The sequence below is a fragment of the Eucalyptus grandis genome, chromosome 1 (assembly GCF_016545825.1).
Source record: "Eucalyptus grandis isolate ANBG69807.140 chromosome 1, ASM1654582v1, whole genome shotgun sequence".
In the NCBI taxonomy this organism is placed as follows: Eukaryota; Viridiplantae; Streptophyta; class Magnoliopsida; order Myrtales; family Myrtaceae; genus Eucalyptus; species Eucalyptus grandis.
Genome location: NC_052612.1, coordinates 44,643,292 through 44,665,549, shown reverse-complemented (window position 1 = coordinate 44,665,549; position 22,258 = coordinate 44,643,292). Strand labels below are relative to the sequence as shown.

Sequence of the window (22,258 nt, the reverse complement as noted above, 5' to 3'; positions counted from 1 at the left end):
GCACACGTTGTCCCCATTCTTTTCAAGTAATTATCTCTATAAGAACATGATTTTTTTAAGCCACAATGTTTGATTACAATAAAAATTGTGCAACTCATCTAATGAAAGATACATAATCAACGACTTTGATCAATTCGATTTGTGTAGGCACGAGTGTAAGAATTTTTCACGGAATTACCCACTCAGGAACCGGGAATTTCTCCAAAAGACTTGTCGGCGGACAGCATGCGAGAAGATGAATTTGCTAAGACCAGCTCGAGCCAAAGATTTTATGGGATATTTTGTCCCTTTCAGTTTATAGCCAGAAAACTGATGTGGTGCGCGTTGTCGAGAAAGGAAAGAACGACGAAAACTCCCACCTTCCGCCAAGCCAATAAAGCACGCCCATTTCGAAACGAGCAAGTTCATCTGTTCAGAGACGACGGGCTGAGGTCAAACTGCAAAACTCTTGCTTTTCAATCTTTTCTTGGACTCAGAGAGCAGGATGGCAGAAACCATGGTGGATCATTGCATTATCAAGGCCAGAAATGACAAGAGGGAGTACAGGAGGGTGGTTCTTGAGAACTCCCTGGAGGCCCTTCTCGTCAGCGATCCCGACACTGATAAGGCAAACGTCGATGCTTGGAAACAGCTTTCACATTCTTTCTTGTTTCTTGATTGGAAGCACTTGATGAGTACATCCTGGTGCCTTTTTCGATTGTTGTTAGATTAGATGGATCTTCTAATGCTGGGTTGGTTCTTTTGTGCTCAGTGTGCTGTTTCTATGGATGTGGGTGTCGGCCACTACAGCGACCCTCCGGGCATCGAGGGTCTTGCTCATTTCCTCGGTACCTACTGTTTTTCTGTCTCTTTCTTGAAGTAAAGAACATTATGGCAGTATTCGACTGTTCAGCCCGAAATAATAGGACAGGAAGACCGGTTGATTGAGCATGTGTTCAAAGGTTTCCTGCAACGCAGATCGCTCAAACCCCGTAGCTAATTAGAAAAGAGTCAATTATAAGAAATCCGACTTAAGCTGTAGCATCACAACCACCTGGACTAACTACGATAACTATAATTTTGGAATCCAACTTACTCAATGTCGAATTATATAACTTTACCTTTGCAGGACATTCCCAAACTTTAAGATGATTCAAACTAGGTTTACGTTCAATCTACAACTCAAAATAAGTCAATGGAACTGCTTTAGTAGGAATACAATTTAGAATATAAAGAGTTGTTTTCAAAGCTTTACCCTATAGAAAATCAGGTAAATTGGTTCTATTAATCATACTTCTCACCATATCCATAAGAGTACGATTGCGTCTTTTAGCTACACCATTTTATTCAAGACTTCCGGGCATAGTAAGCTAACCTATTATCTCGGAATCTTTAATTGTGACGAAGTTACTGTTTACAGAAAATGTGACTAAAAGATAAGTAATATATATAATTAGCATCATGTTGTCACTTTGTAATTTGATGTACGAGTATATATTCAGAGAGTTACATGCAAAATCACAAAATTACATTTGGGCAGAATACATGACATGTAGTTGTACACTCCCTACATGATAGTGGTTATGAGAATATATTTCAATTTTCGTGAATTTATCACATTTGGGCATATAAACCACTTAGATCAATCACTCCTCTACCCCTCCATGAACTAATATATAATCACCTCTTTTTTTTTTTAGTATGATTATGCATTAGACCATAAAACATCTCAATTATTATATGAAACCAAAATTTCTCAAACTCAATCAAGTATACCACTTTGGCAATTACAACTCAATTGAATTTTTGAAACTCTCTTATACCAGGGATATAAACTTTACTTCTCACATACATCATATACATATCTCATATCAGAGATATAAACTTTACTTCTCACATATATCATATACATATGATTTTAATTTTAGTGATATGGGCAACATATCGCTAAAATCACATATCATACTAATTATATTACTTTATTCATTAATAAAAATTAAATTTTATTATATATTATTAATGAATCACACTTTTATAATGTTTATGTGATAACATACTTGTAAACCACCACCTATATTTTCAAAATCACAGAAAAATACGCAAAAAATACGCAAAAATACACTAAAAATATATGTATTTAGGGTTTTATATGCATTTTCACATTCATAAAATCATCAAACATGTAAAATAAATACACCACAAGATAATAAATACTCATACAAACCTGTAGCTACCAACCACGTGCCCATCGGAGCTCTCACACGCCCGCATGCGCCGCCTAAGTGCAGGGCGCACAGAGCTCACGCGCAGGTGAAGAAACCGGTCAAAAACCGATTAGGCCATTAGCGGTCCAATCGGTTCCCGACTCGACCGTTCGGTCCAACCGCCCAGTCTGACCGGTTGACTGGGTCGGGTCGGCCACGTATCGTATCGGGCCCGGGCCGTTGACGTCATTGTGACATTAGCACCCGCATGCATCACTCGCGCGAGCCGCGCCCCACGTGTGGGAGCACGTGAGGGCGTGTGGGGCGCATCTTCGACGCCCTAGCGGCGTGCAACCTATGGATCTGCTTGTCTCGACGAGCCTAGTTTGAATATATAATTTAATTTGATTTTTATTGAACAAAAAATCACGAAAATCTCAAAATTATAACAAAAATTCCATGCATTCGAATTCTAGGTTATGGTTACTCTGATACCATATGTTGAACGCAAATCGCACAATCTCATGATTTCCATAACCAAAACAAGAAAACACATAATAGAAAGATGAACGCACCTATTTTAGGATATATCGTTCTTGAAGTAGAAGCGGAAAATTGATGTTCCATACGCAAGTCATTCTCTACTATTGGCCTATGTATTCGCTAGGTAAACGCTCACGATACTTGTGAGAATTAGGATTAGAAGAGAGACTTAAGCATTATTTATAAAGTTTTCAATTAGGCCTTCTCATTATGGGCCAGGCTCAACTCGGCCCACACTAGTCAATTTCATATTATACTAATTAAGAAACCTTCTATCTCATCTTAGATCAAGTCTCATAAAACGGTAAATTACAATGTCAATTAATATATTCCACATAAAAAAAAAAAAATCTTACATGAAATTCTCGAGCCAAACTTCAGTAATATAGTATTAAGTTCTTACAAATGATGCTGGAATAGGTAGAAGCGCTGAGACAGCTAATGCAGCAAGAGTTACTGGATTTCTTCAATGAATATGAAAAAGTTGGCGTGGCTAGAAAGAAGACACTATCCATTCATGTTTACGGGAGCAAAAGCCTTAGAGTGAAAGTTAGAATAGGAGTAAAATAATGACCGACTAATAAAAAAAAAACCATCCTTTACTCAAATCGAGGATATCCTCAATTTTTGAAGATCTCAACCTCTTTATGGCTCATTTAAAGGGGCTTGTGGTCGAGTGAAGTTGTAAGGAATCGAATCGTCTTTCAGATGGATTAATTCAAATGGCAGTATTTTGGAATAGAAGAAACGTTCGGAGTATTCTGGACAGCCGCGGTTGGAAATCCCATGAACGGGGGACTGACGTCATTCATTCCGAGGCCTGCATGCTTCCAATTCTTGTTCATCTTCTTCCTGAACAGTGGTCACTGTTTTCGAGGTTTCGACGAGGCCGAGAGGACCGAGTCGAACGCCAATATAAAAATTTATATTACTTCGAAGAAGTCACGTTTGATAAGATAACAATTACACGTCGTGTCTACGCTTTTAAGTCCAATCATCGTGTTCACGCACTCATTAAAAGCAATTGAAGATATCAATGTGCTCGTCATTCTTTGGACTATGGATACCCATCGATGTCATCACGGTTGCTTATAGAAAATGCTTTGCTTCTAATAAACAATAAATCTGTGGGGTATTGAAAGCAAAAAGAAGAACTATAGGACATTGATTGTCGCCTGCCAGTTCGTACACATTCATGTGACGTGGAGGTTGTCGATATCGAATGTCGGGATCAAAGTTAAAATAGTTTATCTTATACCCTTGTTGTAATTTAAGTTTTGAGTAGTTAAAAGGACATATAAGTCGTAATGGTTTATTTTCATTCTTATCCTTTGTTTATCCGAGCAATATTCTAACACACGATCCCTTGAACTTGAACTCCTTTCGAATCCTTTCCCCTCATCTCTATTCTTCTCGCCCGTATCAAGTAAAATGTTTTTTGAACAATGGATAAATCAGGTTGTAATCGGTCAATTGAAAGTGAGATGCGTATGCATGTGAGTATAGTACAATTCATTGCACAGGTAAAAAAAATTGATTATTGCCACACATTATAAATATCATAGGAACTATATTCCTCCAAGTAGTGTCTGATAAGCACATTAAATGGGTTAGATAACCGCTTATTGCATATTGCTTAACTGATTAGTTCAAGAGAAAAATTACTTAATAGGGTGAGCAAGAATGACTTATTAAATAGTATAAAGTAAAATTTTATCAAAGCTCACTATCCCATGTTTAGAAAGAAAACAATAGAATTTGTTCTCATAAGTTATCAAGCAACCTTTTTATTTTCATTTTCAATATTTAAATATTTCGCCTCTTATTATTCAGTACTTACATTTTTGGTTTTTATTTATCATTGTGATTGGATAAGCCGTAAATAATGCATTTTAGGCTCCATTTATTTCATGAAAAATGAATAACTTAGAATTTTTTTTAAAAAAAATAATAACTTATATCACTTAAAAAATAAAATGAACAGAAAACATTTTTACTGTTCACGAAAATGTTTAGACAAATAAACTATTGTTAATGATGAAATATTTTCATTGATTAATTATTTTAAATTACATAAGCGATTATTTTATAAAAAAGTAATTTTATATTATTTATTTTTCGCCAGATAAACGGAGCAGCCAGCTCCTTTTTTATTTAAGGCAATATTTTAAATGTGAAGAAATCCGGTAATTTTCGCGGGAAAGGAGAGCGGGGCCCTGCGCGCGTGCCTCACTACCCGTCGCTGATGCTGACCAGCGACGACCGTACATTTCCAAGTCGTCGCTGCTGCTGACCAGCGTCTCGAACTTGACTCGGAGCGTTCCCTCGACGCTAGCGGTACCACCACTCCGTCGGAGCTCGAAATCTCTCTCGAGCCGGAGGAGGTTTCCCGGTTCGCGCGACCGGCCGGGGAGGGGGAGGATCGCCGTCGCTCCTTTGCGTGATGGCGGTGGGAAGGGAGGAGGTGGAGATAGTGAAGCCGAGGTCGGACAAGAGGGAGTACCGGAGGGTCGTCCTCGAGAACTCTCTCGAGGTCCTCCTCATCAGCGACCCCGACACCGATAAGGTCATCCCTCTCGAATCGGCCGCGCTCACTCTTTTTTGCGTTTATTCCTGCACTGGTTAATCTGCTGTTGTTTGTCTATCGCCTCGTCCTGCAAGGAAACGATGCCTTATGACGACTCTGTTGACTTAATGGATGTGGCTTTTGTTGTCCTTGGATGCTGCAGTGTGCTGCTTCTATGGATGTCGGCGTCGACTACTTCTGCGACCCTGAAGGGCTCGAGGGTCTCGCGCATTTTCTCGGTAATAGTTCGTATTTTTAATTGGTCGAATATGTAGAAACTACAATCTCTGTCAAGAGCGGTGCCCGTGGAAGTATCTTTTGCATCTTTGTCGATTTTTGTATGTGCGGGGAGAAGGAAAAAGACCAAGAATCTTAAGTTCAGTAAATTTTAAGTCAAAATTGTTGATAATCTTCACATCATCCAGACCAGAATTCTTATGTTTGAAGGTGAAGAGAATCATTTATTCAAGGCAAAATTCACTGCTCACGGATGTATTAGCGACAGATCAGGTTGAAAAAAAAGGTGTATAACAAATATAGGTGGTTTCCCCAAATATAATTTTAACATCAAGTTCAAATAGGTGCTGATTGTTTTATTGCAAAACCTTGTTTCGACATCTCGCGCCTTGGATTCTTAATTCACGGCATGAACCACCCTCGAAAGAAAAGCGAGAACCGAGATGTGTGGTTTCTTTTTGTTTCGAAAGGTCATCTCACTTGTTGATTTTACAACACTCGTTCTTTAGGCATAAAACCTTGCTCACCTGAAAGCGACATCTTCAGTAACGGATTTTGATCAGCACGGTCAACTTATAATACCTTAGTCATTGATCCACCAGCTGTAATTATTTCCTGATCGCCTAAACTAGTAAGCTGGCTGCTTGGAGTTTCTCTTCTCTATTTGGGTTCTAGGGTTCTGAACTGCATCATGCGCGTTTTTTCGCCTCAAAAGGCGCTTCTTTTTCTATCAGATGCATTTGAGTCCTGCCTGCTTATTTTTGATATGTTGTTGCAGAGCACATGCTATTTTATGCTAGTGAAAGGTATCCAGTGGAGGATGGTTATTCCAAATTCATCACAGAGGTAACTGCTTACATTTTTTTCCATGAAGCATCTGGCTTATCCTCTTCATGACTAAGAGTGTTTCATGTGACTGAGATGCTGGGTAGATAGTTGACGTGCCTCTTTTTCCACTTCCCAGTTCCTTTTGAATTTTTCTACAGCAATCAGCATAACAGAACAGTTGATTTTAGGTTTCTTTTTCTGAACCTGAATGCATGTAGCCTGAGGACTAAGAAAGAAACCAAAGTCTTTCTGGTACTGGTGCTATGGATCAAAATGTTAAATCAATGAGTCCCATCTACAATTTTAGGATCATAGGAAGGTGCGCAGGCGAGCCAGTTGTTCATCTCGCTTTCATCACATTATACATGGAAATTAGCTCCTTATAGTGATGATGCAATTTCTAGTTGTTTTTGGTTCTGTAAGGTACGTTCTTCCATCGTCTCCCTCTCCCTTTCAGAGTTCAAATCAAGACAGTATTAACTGCTATATGATGCAATGGCAATGTACCAGTGCTTAATTTTGGGAATAGGTTAATCGCTTTCAGAATAATGGGTAAAAAGGTATTGTGCTATGGCATCCGGTGTGGAATCTGAAATTGTGACCTTAGAATCAGGAGTTTGTGTTCACTTTTCTATGGCATCAACTTTCTTTGGTATTTTAGATGGACGAGATTTCTTGAGCTCTCTCTTTTTATTCCATGTAGATAACGGCATCTGCATCTTCTTCTTGCTTATTATGCTCTATTGGAATATACGGTGGCGTGGTAGCTTGTTTTCTATATTGGTTCCTTTATCCACAAAGCAATTCCTTCACATGATTATGCTTTTGCACAGCTGAAGTTTGTGAAAATAACTTCTTCTTCTTTTCTATTTTTTCACGCTGATTAGCACGGGGGTAGTAGAAATGCCTTTACATCATCTAGAAACACGAACTACCATTTCGATGTTAATGTTGATAGCTTTGAAGAGGCATTGGACAGGTACATTGTGACATTTCTCTTTTTTCGCATTGATAGCTTAAGGAAATTCTGTAGAACTTCTGCAGCTGTCTTGTTTTCTTACATGTTGAACAGGTTTGCGCAGTTTTTCATTAAACCCTTGATGTCCCCTGACGCCACCATGAGGGAAATTAAAGCCGTTCATTCTGGTTAGATTGTTTATTAGGAACCTTATTATATTCTTCAATGATTTGTCTCTGTTTAATTCTACGGGATCATTTTCTATAAAGGCTTATTGTTAGCCTTTTTGTTCATGCAGAGTACCAGAAAAACTTATTACTTGATAGCCGACGGATGAACCAGGTAGGAGTTGAACTCCATGATTTTGACTGTCATCTGTCTGCCTCTGCAAAAGGAACTTTGAGGATGAGGTCTCCTTACCATAACTAAATGCTGGAGATAATGGTATCCTGAACAATCGGGATAAGTATGGTTTGTTTTATAGGTAAAAGAAAAGATTATTATAGGGCACCAAGGGGTTGCAAAGTCATATACAAAAAGAGTTCAGTTACAAGCAAATCATCAATAATGCCAGTTAAAGCATTTGCATCCAGACATAACTTTCCATTATACCAAGAGTGTAAGACTTTCAGCCAACTATCAATAATAACAAAATAGGGCTTCTCCTCTCAGATGAAAGCTTTCTTATTCTGCTCTTCCCAGATCAACAACCAAAACAAAACAAGAGTGATTGACCAGCACAAGTGCCACCCAGATCGTTCTTGTCCACGGACAGTGAAGAAGGAGATGTCTCGCCATCTCTTCCCCTCTTTTGCATGAAAAGGCATCTATTGACCAGCACAATCTCTCTTTTCTGCAAAATATGGAAAGTGAGAATACATTCACAAGATGCTTTCAAAACAAAAAATTTAACTCTAGTGGGTACTAACTTTGCAAATAGCTTTGCAAGTAAAAGCCTCCTTGCCGCCCGCAATCTTCTTTTCCAGCACTAAAATAAGACTTTGCAGACAAAATTCCCAACTCTACCACTTCTCCAAGACAAAGTACTCACAGAAGTGAGAGAAATCTTAGAGTCGTACGAAAATCGAAAAACTGACAAAAGTTTCACGAGTTGTCCCACTATATTATGTTAGCTTTTGTAACTTTGCTGTACAAAATTTATTGTTCTGCAATAAAACACTTTTCAATGCGTAAAATGGTGATTTTGTACTCTATAGAGTCAGTTATTCTCTCACTCGTGCTAGTGCTGACACTGGTCCATCTATGCAGCTTCAGAAACATATAAGCGAGGAAAGTCATCCTTATCATAAGTTTAGCACAGGTGAGTGTCTCCACTTTTCTGTGTCTAATGCCGAAAAGGATAAAAATTCTCGTTTGTTAAACCCCACAGTTCTTGATTTCTTTTGATTTTTAGTTTCTAAAAAACTCAGTTTCATGTATGTTAGAATTGTAGTCTATTGCATTATTTGTATGCTTATAAAAAGCAAGAAGCAAGATAATGTGTCTTGTTTCAGTTATATTGTTTCTCATCATTGCGAAAACACATTGCTTCTTGCAATTATAGGAAATTGGGATACCTTGGAGATTCGACCGAGAGCAAAAGGACTAGATATTAGAAATGAGCTCATCCAATTTTACAAGGAGAAATATTCAGCTAGTCTCATGCATCTGGTCGTATATTCAAAAGGTTTGTCTCAAATCTAGTTTCTAAATACCGATGACTTATGGAAAAAACAAATACTGATAACTCAGATAATTCTAACAAGATTTTGTACAAAATTCCCTTGAGATGTGTAAAAATTTGATAAATATTCATATTCAGCTAACTTGTATCTCTGATGACAATGGCAGAAAATCTAGATGAAATTCTCTGTCTGGTAGAAGGCAAGTTTCAAGAAATTCAAAATACTGACAAAAGCACTTCTCGCTTTCCTGGACAACCTTGCAGCTCAGAGCATCTACAGGTTTTCATGTCCTTGCCAAGATTGTTCTGCTTTGTCTAAGATTTTGCAATTTTCAATTTATAATTTAAACATGGAAAGGGTAAGACTTATTGAAACAAACTATGAAGATCTTGATTTCTTAAATTTATCTCCAGATTCTTGTGAAAACTGTCCCAATCAAGCAAGGTCACAAACTGAGAGTAATCTGGCCTGTAACTCCAGAGATTCAACACTACAAGGAAGGTCCTTGCCAGTATCTTGGTCATCTTATCGGCCATCAAGGAGAAGGGTCTCTGTTTTATGTCTTGAAGACATTGGGTCAGTCTGCACATCTTTCACATGATTTTCCCCATCAAATTTCCGAATGCACGCATTTGTAATGTGATGCAAAATATGTGAAGAAGGAACATACAAAAGTGTTTGACTGATGGTTGCAGAAACAGGTCAAATAATTTTATTGAAAAAGAATCAACGAGTTGGTAGATCAAATATGACTTCTGTGACCATGTTAAGGATAAGTTTTGCATGTTTCAATTTCTTGTGATAAATAAAATTACTGCACTTGTTTTTAGCGTCTTTTCATATATGAGTGCCCTTAGGGCTACTCAATGACAAAAGCCTTTTGCAATTATTTTATTTTGATGTCCTTCGTTAGGAACTGGAAACAGAATGCACATAGGAGACTCCGATGGTTATATCGTTTGGTTGATCTATAGGTGCTTTTAACAGTCGACTTTTACTCCCTCACAAGTTGCCTTTCCCTTTTATCTGCACCTCCGTTTCTTATCTCATTCATCTGTTCATATATGAGGAAATTATATGTGACTGGTTTGTAAGCATATCCAATAGTTTTCTCTCATTGGAATTTTCTCTCATTGGAATTTTAAATTGTAAATGTTAGTCTCCGGAAATTTTGAAGCTTCTGGGCACAGGGATTTCCCTGTGCCTGCCTGCCTGCCTCTCGGTCAGTCCGTCTGTCCATCTCTCTCTCTCTCCCCAGAAGAAATTTTTACTTGCAAGTATGCGGGGATTGCTAACCCACCTAAAAGATAGGAAAGTGCTAGTTGTAGTATTAAGTATAGCAAATTGTCTGGTCTTCATATGGAGCTGCCTTGAGCATCATCAATCAAGAAAAGAAAGTGATCTCTTTCTACAGGTGCTACTGTTTCTGCGGAAGTTTTAAGAGTTTTTCTTCCTCAAAATAAAAAGACAGCTGAATATGCAGCAATATTTGCTTTTCAACAACAGAATAATCTATTGGCCAAAAGAAAAATGATAGAAAGTCCCCTGCAGAGCTGGCACCTCACTCTCCTCGGTATCTGGCATGAAATAACACAACATAGCTTGTCCATAGCCCAGTCCTGATATCACAATAATGCAGTCCAGGTGCAACTAGAGAGCTGGTGCATCCTTCCATCTTGCCCAAAGGCAATGGTTTATCTAGATATTGATGAGGCTTTGGTGATGAGCTCACCAACCCAGGACTTTCAGATTGTAGGTGGTGTGGAGTAACCATGGTTCAAACTAATCTTAGCAGCGGAGGTCGTTAGCATTGCTTGCCTTTCCCCACCCTTTTAATTATAAAAAGAAGGCGGTTGTTTTTCGAGATCTTACCTCGCTGACATTTTTACCCAAAATCATGTTCTCGAGACTGTTCTCTTGATGTCATCTTTCCGTAAATTATAGAATTGCAGAGCAAGTAGACTGGCTGGAACCTGCAAGTTTAGGATTTAGCAACTTGAGGAATTCTGACCACACATTTGTGAAAGGGTGAGCACTGGCTTCGATACCATGTTAGAAAATCCAAAGTAATAGCTTAAGTTGATCAGTGGAGGGAGGCCACATGAATATAAGGAGCATTTAGGATCCATTGTCAAGTGATGTGGGATAATACTTCAATAGTTGTAATTTTTCTAGGGAGGTGAAAACTCTAGCATGTCTTTGTTTTTTTCCTTTTTCCTTAGAAGAACTTATCAAATCTAGCTACATTACCTGTGAATTTCTAATGCTTTGTCTTCCTTTGCCATTCGTGGCTTTGATGCTCCAGGATGGGCTACGAGTTTATTTGCAGGTGAAGGGGAATCGTGTTGGGAATTTGCATTTTTTACAGTGCAAATTGATCTTACTGATGCTGGTCATGGTTTGTTTCTTCATATTCTTCATTCTCTCCTAGTGGTTTATCATAAGAAACACCTCCCCCTCCCTCCCTTGCTCACTTGCGCTTGCACATGCTTTTGATGGTTTTGTTGTCTCGGGCATGTGCAGCTCTGCGGTCAATTTGTGTGGGTCTACCCCTGCTTGCATCCAGGCTTTTTGCCAGCCCCTTTTTCATTTTTCACGTTCTCAAGTATTCATTTGCATGACCACAGAGATGATAAGCTTTTCCATTTTCTACTTAGTCGTTAGTAGTGTTTTTTATTAGCATTCATCTTTATCATTAGCAATCAGAATATGCTTTTCTCATGGATGTTTGTCAACTTTCCTAATATTTAAGTCGGAGGAATTAGCGATTGTGTTGCATTTTGCATACTCGTTAAGTGTCCTAGTGACGATAGGAGGTAAATTTGTGGTGAAAATGATTTTCTGCTTGGGCGAATAAGAGCTTTGCTTTCGAACTTAATGTTTCCTTTTCTGTCTTATCTTCCCCTTTATTTTTCTGTTTAATTTGGCTTCTCCATTTTGTTCTTGACTGAAACATTGCTATTTCCCAAACTTAATGATACCTTGGTTTCATGGTGGAAAATTGGACTTGTCATATTTTTAGACAGTCTTCGCCTTAAAATTATGGAATTGTCGTTTACCTCTGCCTTGCACTTTAGAAGATGTTTGGCAATTGCCGGTTTGAAATTGTTATACAGATAGTTGTTTTTCTGCTACTAGATGCTAGAGTTGTCTCATAAGGTCCTCTTATTCCATACACTATACTATACCTATAAAAGCTTTGATTTTTTTTTCTCCCAAATGTCTAGAAGCACTCTTTTGTCCATTCATCTATGGAATAGTTGGTTTTTGAGGTTAATGATATTTGGTTGACTTGTTTGCAGAACATATGCAAGATGTCATTGGATTGTTGTTCAAATATATTATTCTCTTACAGCAGTCCGGTGTCTGCAAGTGGATATTTGATGAGGTATGCAAATGAACTACGTGGAAAGGTTTGCTCATTTTCTCGTTCTTCACTTGAGAAAAGCAAAGATTGACTTCTGATGGCATGCATATGAGCAATTTCTTCTGCTGCTATCCGTGGTTGTGTTATACTCAGTTTTTCAACTGGCATCTTGTACTCCTACCCGCATATAGAAAAAATTTGAAAAACAATAAGCGCATCACCTGTTTGTGGCTGGTTATTCTTCTTGTTCATTAATGTTTAGTACGTTGAACATCTCAAATAGTTTGGCGATTGCAACAAAACAGATTTGGGCAGATACTGGCACAATATGGTTGTGTATTGTTTCTAATTCATTTTGAACGTATCATTATGGTGAGAAATAGTCATGAGCTAAGTGGTCCATTCGTTTATACTTCATTGAGATATGCTACATGAATATCAGGCAGGTAAATCCACTACTTGCCTATACCTGTTTCTATACATTAATGAAAGTGGTTATTACTAGCAAATGGTTGTGCCGCATGGCATCATTCACGTGCAAGATTACCAATTAATTTCTTTTAGGTCGACATGCTTTAATGTCACTTTTTCGATAGGGTCATACATAATTATTTCTATGAATGCCACATTAATTTAATGCATCATGGTTCATAATTATTTCTTTTGGGATATACTTTCCTAAAAACTTATCCATTCTTGGATGTGTTGATGAAGCTCTCAGCCTTGTGTGAGACTGAGTTTCATTATCAAGACAAAATCCCTCCCATTGATTACGTAGTCTGTGTCGCATCCAATATGGAGGTAAGTCAAGCATTCCTTAGGTCTCCCGTTTGCCTTCTTATTTATTTACATGTGTGTCGATGATGCCTAAGTGTTATTAAGGGCTGTGTAGAATTCTTTGGAAGTGGAAGTTAACTTGACATTAATTTTATTGATAACGCTGAAGTTAATCGGTAACTAAGAGCCCGTTTGGTTTTGATTAAAAAACCAAAAATTTCCTTCAAAATGTGAAAATGGAAAAGATACTTAAAGTTTTGTAAAAAGATTGTATTTAAATTTACATGTCAAAATTTGTATGTTTCGAGAGGTTTCAAGTGTTCCACATTGACCAGTGGCTTGTACGGATGCATCAATGAGAAGATCTTTAAAATGGTTTGAAAACGTTATTTTGCACGAGGGCAGCTTCTGCCACAACTTAAAACGTATACCTGTCCCTGTATGCCGTGGAGAGTAGTCGCACACCTGCAAAGTGCTAGTTGTTAAGGTAGAACGATTCTCAAGAGTTTGAAGGCCATAAACAGCATGACAAGTACCTGCTAAGCTCATCTATCTAGGATTAACATCTTCGGATGTTTATCATCAGTTCTTGGGGTTAGAGTAAATGAAATATAGATGAGATTTAAATATTGGTTCTTTTAAGTACTCCATTTTTCAGTAAGAACTTGCGCTTAGGGACATTTTCTCTTTTTGCGTTTAAAGCACGCCATGCCTGATTGAAGTGAAATCATTGTGATTATGGGTATCACATATTTAACATTTTTTTATTGAACTTTAGATATATCCACCTGAACATTGGATCGTGGGATCCTCTATGCCTTGTGAATTCAATCCCGGCACTATTCAAATGGTGCTGGATAAGCTCTCTCCAGACAATGTCCGGTGAGTCTATTGCTTCTAAGAAAATATTAAATATCATGCCATAGGGCTTACCAAATGACCAATGTTTATGATGACTACTTCACCGTTCTTTTCCCGGCTCCTGTATTGTGACTTGCGAGTGCATTGAAGGTTCATTTAAAAAAAAAAAAAAAATTACTTCACCGGGCCTCTGTATGGATGTCAAACCTGCATAGGAATACAGAGGACCAGTTTAACTTGGTTTCTCGACTCGTCCAAACCTGCATAGGAATACCAGAGGACCAGTCTAATCAGGTTCGCCGTCTTTGTGGGCCCGGCCATTCCAAACCCACCTCACTGCCATTTCTGCACTCGCGAGAAGTAGAAGAGGCCAGTAATAACATGCACTTTCACATGCATGCACCTGTCGAGACACAACCCTTCATGCTGGCACCATGTTGTCTGTATAAAGGCAATCAGACTTGGAAAAGTCATCTGCAATGATTTTTTATGGCAAATCTGCATGGATTTGACAATAGGGATATTCATGCACAGGTTACGCTGAGTCAAAATTGAGAAATCTCTTTCTATATTGAGTTTATTTATAACATGTCTTTTATGCAAACTACCGGAGAAAGCAGTTGCTGAACTGCCATTTCATTACCCAATGTTATTTAACCATGTCCACTTTCCAGCTTGCTTTTGAACATGAAATCCAGAATGTCCTAATAAGATCATAAATTATCCCAGATAGTTACCTTCCCTATTTGCCAGAAATAAGTCATGCTATTCATAGTTATTGCTAACGTATGCAATAAAAAAATTCCCCAGAAGGATTGCATTGCAACCATCCTTTCTTTAGCAAATTGGAAGACATGTCAATAATCCTAAATAGGAATGAGTATGTTATTTAACAGAATCTTTTGGGAGTCCAAGAGTTTTGAAGGAGCTACTGACATGGTGGAACCATGGTATGGAACAGCATATTCCATGAACAGAATCTCTGCCTCTACTATACAGGTATCCCTTCCTTGTTAGTCTTGTCACCGATTTTCATTCTAAGTAGAGGGGTTTCACGGATGAAGTGGCACATAATGCTTTGATGATTTAATCCTAATCTTCAATTGATTTTGTTGAGTAGTTGGCAAAATCGCAGCCCCCACCATAATAATTCATTCCCTGCAATATTCAAACGTAATCAGGTCTACCAAGCTTATTCTTTTGGTATTCTGATGGTGTGATTCTGTTAGATACTGGGTGAATCATTTGTATAAAATGTCTCAGAGATAATCACCACTATAGTCACATCAATTGCTTTTATTAGGTGTACTTCTTCAACTAAAGTAATGTGGACCCTCTCCAACCAACTAGAGCGATTGTCCTTCTTTCAAAATGTAGTGTGCACATTTACACTAAAAAAGTGGAGATAAATGAGATTACCTAGACATGGAGTATACAATTTTTACTTTTGGTGGAGAACAGAAAGAATTAAAGGTTGTCTGTATTGATCGCAGGAATGGATGTCATATTCTCCTGATGAAAATTTGCATTTACCAGGACCCAATGTATTCATCCCTACCGATTTCTCTCTAAAAATTTCAGGAGAAAAGGTACGGTGTACAATACATTCTGAACTTATCCTGTTCATTTTTTGGCTCTTATAGTGACCGATCTTTTGAACAGATCAACTTGCCGGTTCTCTTGAGGAAGTCATCGTACTCAACATTATGGTTCAAGCCAGATACCGTATTCTCCACTCCCAAGGCATACATTATAATAGATTTCAGCTGCCCCCATGCTAGCAACTCATCTGAAGCTGAAGTGCTGACTGATTTATTTACTCGGTTGTTGATGGATTACTTGAATGAATTCGGTAAGATGCTAAAGTACACTAGGCTATTTGGGAATATCTCATGCTATGTTTCATATCAGTCTTGATTTTACTGTACTTATTCCTTTGAAAATGGCATTCGATGTTCAATGTGATTTCGTATAGCTTAAAGTAGTATTCAGTCCCTATTCTGCAAATCTGTTCTTCTATCTTACTCGTATATTACCGTAACCATATACTGCTAGTTCTCTCCTTAATTTGTTTTTTTGGCTATGTTTCAGCTTATTATGCGCAGGTTGCCGGCCTTTATTACGGTGTGCATGACACCAACACAGGTTTTCAGGTTCTTGTTTTTGAAATAAGCTACTTTTAGTTTAGTTGAGCATAAAAATGGGAAATGCTTTTATGCTTTTCCTCCGTTCAATTTTTCTGTCCTCAAAAAGACCCTTAAATTTTTTGAAATGGAAATAAAGTGGACAGGCGATTCTACAGGGTGCCCTTGTCTGTCTTACGTATGCAGGATTGGACATTTTATGTGCTGACCATATGTTTTCATACTTAGGTCACTGTGGTAGGTTATAATCACAAGCTGAGGATATTGCTGGAAAAAATCATCGAGAAAATTGCAACCTTTAAAGTGAGACCTGAGAGATTTGCTGTGATCAAGGTAAACTTTAGCTCTCCCTCTGTCTCATAGAAATATCTGCACCATTTACCTTCTGTTTTTGCAAAGTTAGCTTTGTGGTTCTCTCTTTGCCCATATATGTTACAGGAAGTGGTGACAAAAGATTATCAGAATTTGAAGTTTCAGCAACCATATGAGCATGCTATGTACTGTAGCTCACTAATACTGCAAGACAACACTTGGCCCTGGACAGAACAACTTGAAGTTCTTCCCTCACTTGAGAACGAAGATCTCACCAACTTTTTGCCCCTAATGCTATCGAGGACCTCACTGGAGCTTTATGTAGCTGGTATGTAGTCTACAGCTTCATTCTAAAATTTGTGGGAGATCACTGCCATCCCCTTTTGAGTTTCAAGTTAAATCTGCTACGTCTTATGCAGGGAATATTGAACGTGGTGAAGCAGAATCTATAGTTCAGCATATTGAAAATGTTCTCTTCCATGGTCCACAGCCAATATGTCAACCTTTATATCCATCCCAGCATCTGACAAATAGAGTAGTTAAACTAGGAACTGGATTGAGTCACTTCTACTGTACGGAAGGCCTAAATCCAAGTGATCAGAATTCTGCTCTGGTGCACTATATTCAGGTAGTTCCATGACTTGATTTGCATACACAAGTGCGAAATTGTCAGGATGTAACCTGAAAGCTCGGAATATATATTATCTTCGAAATGAAGATCATTTTGGCTGTCACTCTCCTTGTCAATCTTCACTTGTAAAGGCTTTAGATTTAGAATTTATGTGTGCTTATTCTTGTTCCTTTGTCTCAAAGTGAGTGTAAAGCCTTATTGATTGCTTTCAGAACAATATAAAATAGCATTTATAGGACATTATGAATCCTCTTGTTACATCCTCTTTTACAGTCCAACATTTGGTGAATTCAAAAATCAGGAGGTTGTCTTATTTTCATTGCCAAGTGCATGTACTCCTGCCTACTCTGTTCAGTCGAGTGTTTGTTTTTTCCATTTGCTGTTGGTGATTGGAAATTAGCTAGAAGACCAGAAGAATCCCATGTTTGATCTCTAGTTGTCTGGGAGTTGACAAAGGATACATCTGAATATATTGTTATTTGATAACTAGTATACTCTGAAGAATCCCATGTTTTAATACTAATGTATGAACTTGCTTTTTCAATGTCAATTTTGATTCATCTATATTTTTGCAGTAGCTTATATATATACTTCTCTGAAACTGTTCTTTGTTCTTCTGTTGTCTGTGAGTTGATTTACTTCTGGATGTTATTCCTTTCTTGATGCATTCATATTCCTTTGCTAAAATCAGAAAATGATTTTGTCTAGCTCCCCCTCGCCCTGCTTGCTTCTCCCCCTCTTCTTCTGGTATGACTATAGTAATGTTTTGCTTTTAAATGTTTCAATTTCTTGTTTCTTTGGAAGGGTTTTGATTTGCTATTTGATTGATTATGTAGGTTCACCAGGATGATATCATGATGAATGTAAAGCTTCAGCTTTTTGCTCTAATCGCCAAACAAGCGGCATTCCACCAGCTTAGATCTGTGGAGCAGCTTGGGTACATAACCGAGCTTATGCAGAGGTACTTAAGGCACTCCTTGACCTACAAAGTTTTAATGCATAGTTACTGTTTCTCGCTCTTCGTTTTTTTTTATGTCTCCTTCAACATAGGAACGATTATGGAATTCATGGACTACAATTCCTCATCCAATCCACAGCGAAGGTGACTAGCAACATTTTGTACGTCTTTTTGGACCAAGGTCATTGCCTCTTATTCTAATATGTCCATCTTTCTAGGGGCCTGGTAATATTGATTTGAGAGTTGAGGAATTCCTAAAAATGTTCGAAAGCAAACTCTCTCGGATGACGAATGAAGACTTCAAGGTGAGTCAATAACGTTGGCATTTGGAAGGTACATTAATTGAGTGACAACCTTCTTTGATAAAATGAAAAGGTATAATAATTGAAAATTGAGATCCACTGGGAATGCATATCAAATGCTAAGATTACCCATTGAATTCTGGTATTAGATCTATAATCGAAATAAGTGTTCGAGACACTTGGCATGTGGAAGGTACATTAAGAGTGAAACCCTTGAATGACGTAGTCATTTTTATGAGCAGTCCCTGGCAAAGATATTCTCAACTAAGTAGTAAGTAGTGTAGATGTTCATATTATTACTCTTAAGATGTCAGCTTGCCTTCTCTTCAGTAAGAATCCACGGCAGTGTTGGATGCCACTGCTCAGTAAGGGTTCTGAAGGTTTGCGGAAGCTAATAGTGATAGTTTCCGGTGAGTATGTGAGATTTTACTTAGCTAGGGGATAGCAGAAGGATGTGTACATAAAAGTGGACTTTCACGGCTAGGGAAGCAGAGGGAAAAAGGGAAGGCTTTTATTAATCGATGAGAACTACAGAGGGAAGGAGAAGGAGCTCGGGTTGTTGGACTGCGACCACGAGTTGGATGATGACCGACTTACTCAAGGAAAATCTTCTGCCCTTGTCAGACATTTCTTTCCTTCTTTCTCCCAGACACTCCTACACTAGCGCTTTCCAGACTATTCATTGCCGCTTAAGCTAGATTTCTTTTCTAGAATTTTTCTTGACTTCTCTACATTTTTTTACAGTTTGAACTTATGAGAAAAGCTTTTGAAAAAATGCAAAAACCTTTAAATTAAAGAAATTTTTTAAACTACAAATTGCATTCGTGAATTATAATTTAAAAGTCCGTTGAAAAATACCAGTAAAATAGTAAAATACCAGTAAAATAGTGTTTGAAGAAATTTATATTTACAAAAAAATTTATGATTTAAAAGAAAAAAAAATAGCTGGTTGGCTCGAAATCTGTCGCCGACAGTCGACATATCAAGTTGCCAGATCTCAGGCAGCCAGGACAACATCTTCTTCTCCTTTTCATCTTTAACCACCGTCATCTTCGCCTCCATCATCTCAATCTCTCCTCTAGGACCATGAAGAAGCAGAGGCCCAGTGGTCCCAACACCGGAGGGCTTCGCCCACTTCGACCTCCTGTCCGAGGAGATTGTGCTCCTGATCCTCGACTTCCTCTACCATGTCCTGCTCGATCGCAAGTCCTCCCTCGTCTACTGCTCCTTCCACACTGGCGAGTCCCACCACCAGAAGTTCCTCCGCCCCCTTTGCACCGAGCACCTCCCCACCGCCCTCGCTCCCTGCCCCAATGCTGCCGCCCTCGACGTGTCCCTTTGCCCCCGCGTCACCGAGCCTCCCTCGCTGTCGTCGCCGCCGCCTGCGAGGACGCCCCCCGCATCACCGATTCTTCACCACCGTCGGGCTGATCTGAGTGGCTGCGAACCCAGATCTGGGTGGGTCGCCGCGAACCCAGATCCGAGTCGCGGCGACCCCTGAGTTACGGTGACCTAGATCTGGGCCGCCGCAACCCAGATCGGCAACCCCTCGCCGTGGTCGCGCGACGACTCAGATCTGGGTTGCCGCGACCCGTGAGGGGTCGGGCGAAGGCACGACTCGCGGAGGTCGCCTGACTCTCTGGCGATGGTCACCTAGGTCGTCGCGACCAAGCCGGCGTCTCTCTAGCCGTCGCCGACTCCTCGTAGCCAGGTACAACCAAGCCGGCCATCTCAACGGGAAGATGAACAGTGTCACATAACAAGGGCATAAACGAAAAACAAAAAGTTAGTGAGGACAATTTCGGAAAAATAAAAGATTGCACAGTACCGATGTGGGCATACCTGCTTTGGTTTTTCAGCCTTCTAAATGCTCACTTTTCTTCAATAGGATTTGCAAAATTTTTGCCAAACACCCAATATTTGGCTGAAGAGACTTTGGTAACGCACTCTAAGTCCAAATTTTTTTATAGTATTCTCTAGCTGATTCTAGAAATTGGATCTGTAATTTAACAGGTTCATAGAAGGGAAAGTAAGCTGATATCATCCGTCGGTCTATGGACAAATTTTGCTTCCAAGTCATGTTCATCTACGTACTGAATGCTTCTCATGGAAGGAGTAATAACGCATGTACCTGGAAGAGATTGCATCAAGCACTTCCTTAGGATAGACTCATGGACTAGTGCTGCTGCTTGCATTAAAAAAAAAAAAACAAAAATGCATCGAGAATCTTTTGGGAGCTTATATAAGAATTACTCGATAAGAAAAATCTCTTGTAGTGGTGATTTCAATTTCCGGGGTAAAACTAACTTCCAAAATTACTTAATGAGAACTTCCTTTCTGATACTTTCCTAATATCCATCCCATTTTCAAGATTTGCACTCGAGTGCATTCTTGTGTCAATGATATTGATACTAACTGTGCCATCTTTTAGCTAAAAGGCATAGCATTGTCATGCTAATCGTTTCTCTATCACCTGCAGAGCAATGTGAATGCTTTGATTGATATGAAGCTCGAGAAACACAAGAATCTTTGGGAAGAATGTGCATTCTACTGGGAAGAAATTTCTAACGGGACTAAAAAATTTGACAGGAGAGAAACTGAGGTATGAACAAGGAATTGGACTAATTAACTAGGCAAGTATTCTGTAATTGTTCTTTCTGCTTTGACCTATAAGATGGGTGGAGTTGCCAGTACTAAGAGATATGTAGTTGGAGAAACACAATTGGTATTCATGATAGCCTTTGTTTAGGACATATTTCTCAACCGGACTTCAGTAATAAAGTATTAATTTCTTACAAATGATATGGGAACAGGTAGCAGCGCTGAGACAGCTAACGCAGCAAGAGTTGCTGGATTTCTTCTATGAATATGTAAAAGTTGGCGCAGCTAGAAAGAAGACACTATCCATTCGAGTTTACGGGAGCCTGCACGCATCTGAGTACACGACCGACAAAAACCAACCGGCTCAACCATCCTCAGTTCAAATCGAGGATATCTTCAGTTTTCGAAGATCTCAACCTCTTTATGGCTCATTTAAAGGGGCTTATGGTCAAGTGAAGTTGTAAGGTATCGATACTTGTCTTCCAGATGAAGAAAGTCAGATAATGTTAAGGTTCTCTCTAAACAGCAATATTTTGGAGTAGAAGGAACGTTGGGAGTATCCTGCATTAGAAATGGACACTGTTGCAGTCGGAGATCCTCTATGAACGGGGAGAACTTAAATGCTGTCCGTTATTTGCATTTTTTCTTCAATTATAACCTGCATAAGTAAAGAACAAAGTTTGTTCTGTTATTCAGCTCATCTCTGAAACTTGAAACTTCTACGCAGAAGGCAGCAGAAGTCGGCTGACTTATGTACAATTTCAGGAACTAGGTTGTGCATTGGCGACACCCAAATTGTGTAATTATGTATGTTGGGCCTTCGCTTTCAATGTCTTTGCCAGTCCTCTCTTGTTTCTTGTGGCATTTTCCGTGCTAAGGTAAAATGAGATTCCTTGGGTGTGTATGATTTGGTTTTGCTTTTTATATTCATGTTAATGGCGTGACAACGTATAAATGCATTTCGTATAAAGTGATTCCGATCTTAGTGCAACTCCTAATGGTCCATCAATAAAAAGGAAAAACAAAAATAAATGCGAAACTCAGTTCCAAAGCACAAAGGTAGAACAAATTATCAAAAAAGACCGAAACTTATTGCATTTGAGCTAATTTTGTCTTTGGTCAATTTAGTTTTAAACTTTTTAATAATTTGATAATTTTGATTAGAAATTGCTGACATTGACGCCAGCCATCATTTATGGCACGTATACTGACGTAGATAAAATTTGTAATTTTTTAATGACTTTTTTTTCTTCTTCTTTTTCCCTTTTTTGGTTTGCCTCTTTTTCTTATTCCTTCCGCCAATCC

At 38.7% G+C, this 22,258-nt stretch overlaps 1 protein-coding gene across 5 annotated transcripts; it reads left to right on the top strand.

The window, feature by feature from the left end:
* Positions 1 to 5,012: 5,012 nt before the first annotated feature.
* On the top strand, positions 5,013 to 21,857 carry LOC104445029 (insulin-degrading enzyme-like 1, peroxisomal). Of its 5 annotated transcripts, none has more exons than XM_018877302.2 (27): positions 5,014 to 5,292; positions 5,456 to 5,531; positions 6,308 to 6,375; positions 7,245 to 7,336; positions 7,430 to 7,503; positions 7,614 to 7,657; positions 8,585 to 8,636; positions 8,880 to 9,002; positions 9,167 to 9,279; positions 9,414 to 9,576; positions 11,306 to 11,398; positions 12,303 to 12,388; positions 13,082 to 13,168; positions 13,923 to 14,026; positions 14,902 to 15,004; positions 15,499 to 15,594; positions 15,668 to 15,857; positions 16,097 to 16,158; positions 16,378 to 16,482; positions 16,588 to 16,789; positions 16,881 to 17,089; positions 17,801 to 17,839; positions 17,929 to 18,053; positions 18,143 to 18,194; positions 18,269 to 18,355; positions 20,832 to 20,985; positions 21,166 to 21,300. In XM_018877302.2, the coding sequence occupies exons 1-26, from the start codon at positions 5,170 to 5,172 to the stop codon at positions 20,958 to 20,960; spliced, it is 2,697 nt and encodes an 898-aa protein (XP_018732847.2). In that variant the 5' UTR covers positions 5,014 to 5,169; the 3' UTR covers positions 20,961 to 20,985; positions 21,166 to 21,300. The 5 variants fall into 5 exon arrangements, 4 of the variants coding, with proteins under 4 accessions (XP_018732847.2, XP_010057130.2, XP_018732849.2 ...); XM_010058828.3 differs by having other exon boundaries at positions 5,016 to 5,292; positions 20,832 to 20,954; positions 21,166 to 21,857; XM_018877304.2 differs by lacking the exon at positions 17,801 to 17,839 and having other exon boundaries at positions 5,016 to 5,292.
* Positions 21,858 to 22,258: the final 401 nt, after the last annotated feature.

Coding starts and splice junctions, on each gene's coding strand:
- LOC104445029 (XM_010058828.3), top strand. CDS start 5,170: ATGGCGGTGGGAAGGGAGGAGGTGGAGATAGTGAAGCCGAGGTCGGAC. Junction 5,293..5,455: donor GCGACCCCGACACCGATAAG/GTCATCCCTCTC, acceptor TGGATGCTGCAG/TGTGCTGCTTCTATGGATGT. Junction 20,955..21,165: donor TTGACAGGAGAGAAACTGAG/GTATGAACAAGG, acceptor ATATGGGAACAG/GTAGCAGCGCTGAGACAGCT.